The sequence below is a fragment of the Miscanthus floridulus genome, chromosome 6 (assembly GCF_019320115.1).
Source record: "Miscanthus floridulus cultivar M001 chromosome 6, ASM1932011v1, whole genome shotgun sequence".
In the NCBI taxonomy this organism is placed as follows: Eukaryota; Viridiplantae; Streptophyta; class Magnoliopsida; order Poales; family Poaceae; genus Miscanthus; species Miscanthus floridulus.
In genome coordinates this window covers 120,349,570-120,356,785 of record NC_089585.1, presented here as the reverse complement: position 1 = coordinate 120,356,785, position 7,216 = coordinate 120,349,570, and the positions used below count along the sequence as shown (strand labels likewise).

Here is a 7,216-nt window from a genome sequence, read left to right as displayed (position 1 = left end):
TCAGCGTCCGGTCACATTGACCTTCCAGTGTTCAGTCACACCAGACTTGTTCTCCTCGGTCAAATGAACTGACCGGACCCTGCGGCCAGCGTCCGATCGCACCGGAGCCAGCATCCAGTCAGTATTTGACCCTCCATTCACTTCCAACTCTCAATCATATGTGAATGAAGTTTGCTCCAAAGGATCTTAGGCATTCATAGGAGCTATCTAGAGCTAGTTTTAACAAGTGTGCACCACACCTAACTCACTAGACTCAACTAGGTCAAGCTACCCGTTCATACCCCCCTTAATAGTATGACCAAAGGAAAAACAAAGTCCTAAACTATTTTAAGTGTCTCTCCAACTCCAATCGACACTTAGAACTAGTCATCCTTAACCTTGTTGTCAATCCTTTGAAAACCAAAACAATTTCCATCGTAGGGGCATGACAACCTCGATTGCCCAATCGATCTCCATTACCATGACTTAACTTTATTTGCCTCTGCAAAACACACGTTAGTCATAATAATCTTGTATTGTCATTAATCACCGAAATCCAACTAGGGGCCTAGATGCTTTCACCAGGGATGATGAGGAGGACGATGTTCGCGAGGACTACGCCGAGCTATTTGGGTTGTCTGCTGCTGATCCCCTTCCCTGTGACCAAGATGCGGTCCCGGTCCACGGGGAAGGGGCCGATACCGATGCCGACGGTGGCGATAGTGAGGTGGCAGGCTCTAATCGGCCTTCTACCTCTGCTGTCTGGGATGATTTTGAGAAGCACTTCAAGAAGGTGCCAGGTAAGGCGAGACCCGTCAGGTATGCTGCCACTTGCAAACATTGCAAGAAACAATACTCTGCTTATTCTGCTAATAGCACTGGACATCTTACTCAACATCTTAAGGTTTGTGTTAAGCGTCGTGAGAAATGTCGCATGTCTCAAACTCAAATTGGTTTTAATCCTGATGGTTCTGTTCATCGCTGGGAGTACAATACTGATGTAGCTCGTGTTGAGCTTGTCCGTATGCTTGCTAGGCTAGATTTACCTTTACTGATTGGTGAAACTGATGCCTTTAAAGATTACATTAAAATTGCTCATAACCCTGCCTTTGCACCTATCTCTAAGCAAACTACTGGTAGAGATCTGTTTAAGCACTTCAATGGTAAATGTGAAAAATTAATGACTTGTTTGCAAGACAATGTTGTTTCATTTATTGCTGTTACCTCTGATATTTGGTCTAGAAAGGCCAAAGAAGATTATCTGTCTGTTGTGGCTCATTTCATTAATGTTGATTGGCAATTAGAGAAAAGGGTGCTTGGTTTAAGGTTGATTGATGTCTCCCATAATGCTGAAAACATTGCTGAGCATGTTAAAACTATCCTTGCTGAGTATGGTATACTTAACAAGGCTTTTTCTGTGACTTTGGATAATGCATCTGCCAATAAAAATGCAATGGATAAACTGAAATCTATACTTAAAGAGTATTTAGGTGTTGATCTATTTTTGCATCAACGATGTGCTTGTCATATTATTAACCTGATTGTTAAGGAAGCATTGGCTGATGTTAATCCTCTCATTGACAACTTTAGAACTGCAATCTCTTTTTTGAACTCCTCTAATCAAAGAATTGCTGCATACAAGAGTTATTGCATTGCTAGCAGTGTTAGACCTAGGAAGTTCTCACTAGACATGGATGTTAGGTGGAACTCCACCTACCTTATGCTGAAAACATTGTTACCTCACAGGAGTACTTTCAGTACTTTCATTGAGGCTAATTACCCTAGACCTGCAGGTAGTCCTTTTCTGTTAACTGATGATCACTGGGATATGGCAACTAAGATGTTATAATTTCTTGAACTATTTTATGACTCTACTGTTGCTTTATCTGGTGTGTATTATCCTACTTCTCCACTTATGATTCATCATATTGTTAAGATTGTTGTTCACCTGCATAAATATCAACATGATGAACATCTGAGATCTGTTGTGCAGTCTATGATTGACAAATATAATAAGTACTGGAAGAACATACCTGATCTTCATTCCATTGCATTCATACCGGATCCAAGAGCTAAGATTAAGTGCTTTACCAAAGTGCTTAGAAAGTTAAAAATTTTTTTAATGTTGATTACACTAACAAGTTGCTGGACACAAGAGCTTTTCTTTTTAGAATGTACAACAGATATGATGTAATGTATGGCTCTGTTAGGCTCAAAAGGGTTGTTCCTGCATCCCTTTCTGGTAAAAAAAGAACAGCTTGGGCTGACATTTATGATGATGATGAGCTTGACATTGGAGCTGGCTGTTCTTCCCTCCCTCCTAATCTTGATCAGTCCAGGGGTGTTTCTGCCACTTCTTTGCTATAGGCAGCTTCTGCTTCTAACTCTAGTGAGCTTGCATCCTACCTGAACTTTGACACAGTCAGTCAGTTAGATGATGATTTTGACCTCATGCAATGGTAGCATGAGCACAAGCTTACTTATCATGTGCTTTCTATTCTTGCAAAAGATATTTTTACTATGCCTGTGTCAACCATTTCTTTAGAATCTACCTTTAGCACTACTGGCAGGATCACCGAGGAGCGTCGCCGGAGGCTAAACCCTGAGACTGTGGAGGCACTAACCTGCATCAAGGACTGGGAGAATGCTGAATCAAGACTGCAATACATGGTGGAGGATAAGGAGTTGGAAGAGGCCTTTGAAGCACTTTATCTTGATGTTGATTAAGTTCCCCATTCATGTAATGGTTCTGTAATAGCTATTAAGACTTGGACATGCTGGAGGCTGGATGTAATGAACTTATGAACAATCTTAGGAGCTGGCTGTACTCTTTTCCTGTTTAGGGTTTCTCACAAGGGTGAGTTTTACCTAAACATGTTTTTAATGAGGCAGCCATTGCACAGCTCCTACTTTAATTAGTTTTACTTTCAAAACTTGCCTGTGTTCTTTGCTCTTTGCTGTTCTTTGCTGGCATTGTCTGATGTTTTTGATGAGTTAGAAGTTATCTTTGTAAACTTATGATTTAAATGAATGTTTTTGTAATTTCAGTGCCAGGGCCGGCACGGGGCACGCTGGGCTGCCGTGCCGGCACGACACGCCAGGCACGGTCCAGCAAGTTTAGTGCCGTGTCTGGGCCTGAACTCCGGCACGGTGGCACAGCACGCCTCATCAACCGTGCCGTGCCCAGGCGGGCTAGGGCCATGTAGTGCAGTGCCGGCACGTTTGGAAATCTTTAGCCACCAGGCATCACTTCGTGGCAATTGTACTCTTTTGACTTTTCTTTCAACCAATACATCAAGTAGTTGAAATCTAAAAGGCAAGCTTTGAGAAACAACACAAAGGTTTGCGTGGAAAAAATACTTCCTCCGATCGTAAACACAAGTCCATCTGGGTTTGCCCTGATTTTTTTTTTTTTTTTTTTTTTGAACCGGGGAAACAGCAGGGGAGGTCCCCACTGTAAAATTTGTATTGAAAAAGGGAAAGAAAGCTGTACAAGAGACTTAAAACTGTACAAACAAAACAGCAAAGTCTAGCTAGCCTGAGGAGGGCACTGGAGCTGGGCAAAAGAGTCTACAATCTACAAGAAGTAAAAAGGTGAGTTTCTTTGCAGCACACAGTCGATGAGCTTGGAGTCTGGCTTCTCTGAAATGAGCCTCTAGGAGGTAAAGGATGGACAGGAGGGCCCCACTACCTAAATCTTTTTTTTTTAACTTTCATTATTATCAATATCCCAAAATTCATATAGATTGATAATGCAAGTTTAATGCTACTAGATTCCTAATAAAGAATACTTTTATAATATATCAATTTATATTTAAGATAATACTTTTTTACACATATTGCTAGTCAAAGTGCAATATTGAGACTGTCTGCTGTCCTAATGGACTTATATTTGTGATCCGAGGAAGTCATAGGACCTAATTAGTAATTACTAAATTCAAGGATGTGCTATGTCTCACGGGCGCATTGTCAAAATCCAAGACCAATTCATCCATAGTTAGAAACTTAGAATAACCAAATAAAATAGTGCACAACACAAATATATTCAGAAATAGTGTGCATTCTACTCGTCTTTCAGTTATGTCTATTGTCAACTATCCTTGAACTCTTGGATTTTGCAGGTATGTACTTGCACACATGTAATTCTATATAATGCTTGATGTATTCAAGTAACCTTTCTTAATCTTCTTCCATATTCATTCTCAAAAGTGAATTTTAATAGTTTACCTAATGGAATCCCTTATTGTGGTTCAATCTATAACACATAACAACTTTCTCTTACAGCCTTATTATGTGAATCCATTCACAAATGGTAAATGAAATTGAAGATTTAAGAATCATGATTGGACCAGTTGGGGCAAAAAGGCAGGAGAGAATAGATTAGATTAACTAGCAATTGTTCCTAGAATAGGGCCTATCACTGATACCACTGGCCATTGTAAAAGCTGTGGAAGTGGTATTGAAACAGTCTTCTGCCTTTATAATTTGTTCACATATATGAAGTTACTAAATATGAAATACTAAGATAACTAATTTAAGTAAAAAGTACACACAGCACACCTAATTACTCATAGCTAAAGGAGAAATCAAGACAATAATAAGAAACAAACAATATGACACATTAGGTTAAAATTACCAGTTGATACTTGGTACAGAAACACCTACAACTACAAATTTACATAGCTGGAGACGATAGCATTTCCTCATCTAAGACAAAGTCCAGCCTTTTGCAACACATCATTGAGCCCAGAATGTCACCATAACTAAGGTTGTGATATCCGTTAAAATAGCTATAGCAGTAAAATCAGATAATTAACTAATCACTTGGCCACTCCTTCAAATAGATGTTGGATGCGTGCCTGAACATCCTCTGGGGTGTATTTGATGAACAAGTTTCGGGCAGCTTCAGGAGATGATCTCAATCTCCCAATTAAGCCTCTATAAGCAGACATAACAGAATCCACTATCGCTGACTTAACATCTGCTCGTAACTGCTCATCTGCAATCACCCAATCGGACTGCACCGTGCAAATCTCCTCCAAGTAGTTGTTAAACATCTGCATTTTCTGAAGCATGGACTCTGTAGTGAAACTGCCAACGCCAGGACCTCCAGTCTGCAGCACTGATATGACCTTTGCCCAGGCCCCACGCTGGTACTCCATACTCCACCTGCGCACCCTGCTCATCATCTGCTTCATCCATTCATCACCAAGCAAAACCCCAAGCTCACTGTCATTCACCTTGTGAATAATGTATTTCCCGTTATTCATCAAGAATATGGAAGCAAGCGGTGGATCCCTGTATATCTTCGATTTGGTCTCCAAATTCTTGTGAAGCACATCCATGATCCAAGCTATGTGCACAGCTAGTGACGAAGTAGGGCGATCAGGGTCAACAGCAATAGCCGCTGTGCCAACAGCACCCAAGTCACCTTCCATCACCTCTTCCAGTGTTTGCCGCGAACCACATGCCGCACGGAGATAGTTCATGACATACCGAGTGATTGGATGTATGCCACCACCAGGTACAGCAACACGGGCTGGGTCACGGCGGATGAGATTTTCCAGCTCCATGAATATACCTTTGATTGAGGAGCCAAGAGTGTAGCACACAGCTGATACCTCAGCACGTAGAGCCGCAGAGTAGGGATCAGAGAAGACAGGATCGAGGTCAGGAAGGAGGTCTCGGACTGCTTCATACATGTCAATAACACGGAAGAGCCGTTCTGGCGCGCGGCTGGCAGCAGCAACTGCATCTCCGAATGAGATAAGCTGAAGCGCCTGGGTGCGCACGGCGGCAACAAAGGCAAGATCGCCGTACGGAGCGAGGCCTTCGAAGACACGATCACAGAGGCGGCGCTCGCTGGGGATTAGGATCCGAAACACCATCTTGAAGGCTGGGATCCAGCGAGCAATGTCGAACTCGAGCTCCTCCCATGGCAAGGAGTGGACCTCGTCGGCTGTACGGGAACGGATGCCGAGGCGAGCGACGCTCTCGTCGATGAAACCGCGGCGTGCGGCCGCGTATGCCTCGGCGCACTCGCGGCCAAAGCCAGCGTCCACCATCCGCCGGGCAATCTGGTGAACATCAGAGACCGAGCCCGGCGGGAGAGCATCGATGACGATGTCGAAGTCCGAGACCGGCCTCGCGATTGGGATTGGCTCGTCGCCAAAGCCGTCGTCCGCGTCGTAGTCCTCCTCCTCGCTCTCATCAGACCCGAGCCCACCGGGCACCTGAGGCGCCGCGTCGTCGGGGCGCTCGATGAGCGCTCGGAACTCGTCCTCCAGCCGGGCGATGCACCGGCTCAGCAGCTCGTCGGCGCGGTCGAGCAGTCCGCGGTTGGTCCCAGCGGCGTCCAGCTCCTGCACGGTGCCGACGAGGTCGTCCACCGCCTCCAGGAACGCGTCCGCGTCCGCTGAGTCCGCCCAAATGAGCCTGTCCATGGTGACGAACTGCGAGATCTGCCGGTCCAACGTGCGCACGGTCCGCTCCAGCGACGTCACCGGGGGCATGGCCGCGGCGGCCGACGGCGGCATGGGCAGCGAGGCCGGCACGGAGCGCTCCCCAGCAGCCCCTCCGACCGCGGCCGCCGCCGCAGCGGCGCGCGTGGCGTAGAGCTTGTCGAGCGAGAGGCGGCCGTCGTAGTTGGAGAAGACCTTGAGTATATCCTCCGTCATGGTGTCGGTGCGGCCAAGAGTCTGGACGATGTGCTGCACCGTGGCGAGCAGCTTCACCTCGCCGTCCTCCGCCATCAGCCGCCGGGCGAGGTCGCCGGACGCCTCTCCCCTCCCGTCGATCAGCGCGAGGTTCCGGCTAGGGTTTGAATCTGCGGCGGAGAGGGCCGGGGGGCGATGGTGGTGCCGTGGTGGTTTATCGGGCAGTGACAAGGATGGCCGCTCACCGCTCAGTGGAGGCGCCGTTGGAGTAAATTGTCACGCCGACGCCGGTTACAGAATTTACCGTACCCCATGCCTGGGCGGTAACTCGCGGCGTGCGGTGGATGCTAGGCTGGACTTGTAGCTTGGACGGTCGGATGAAGTCGGTAACGGACAGTAAAACTGCGTTGACCTCGGGAGAGGAGAAAGCCGGGACCGGTGGCGGCGGATCGGTGGGTGGGGAAAGCATAATAAATGCAAGCGCAAGCGCAAGCGCAACGGCGCTCTCGGAGCAGAGATATTTAAATGTTCGCTGACAGGTAGGGTTACAGCATGGGGTTTATGGTTTTGGCGTCACGTTG

General features: G+C 46.4%; 1 protein-coding gene across 1 annotated transcript; it reads right to left on the bottom strand.

The window, feature by feature from the left end:
* Positions 1–4,577: 4,577 nt before the first annotated feature.
* LOC136459338 (exocyst complex component EXO70B1-like) lies at positions 4,578–6,922 on the bottom strand. Its single transcript, XM_066459204.1, has one exon. The coding sequence runs from the start codon at positions 6,729–6,731 to the stop codon at positions 4,800–4,802; it is 1,932 nt and encodes a 643-aa protein (XP_066315301.1). The 5' UTR covers positions 6,732–6,922; the 3' UTR covers positions 4,578–4,799.
* Between the last annotated feature and the right edge of the window lie 294 nt (positions 6,923–7,216).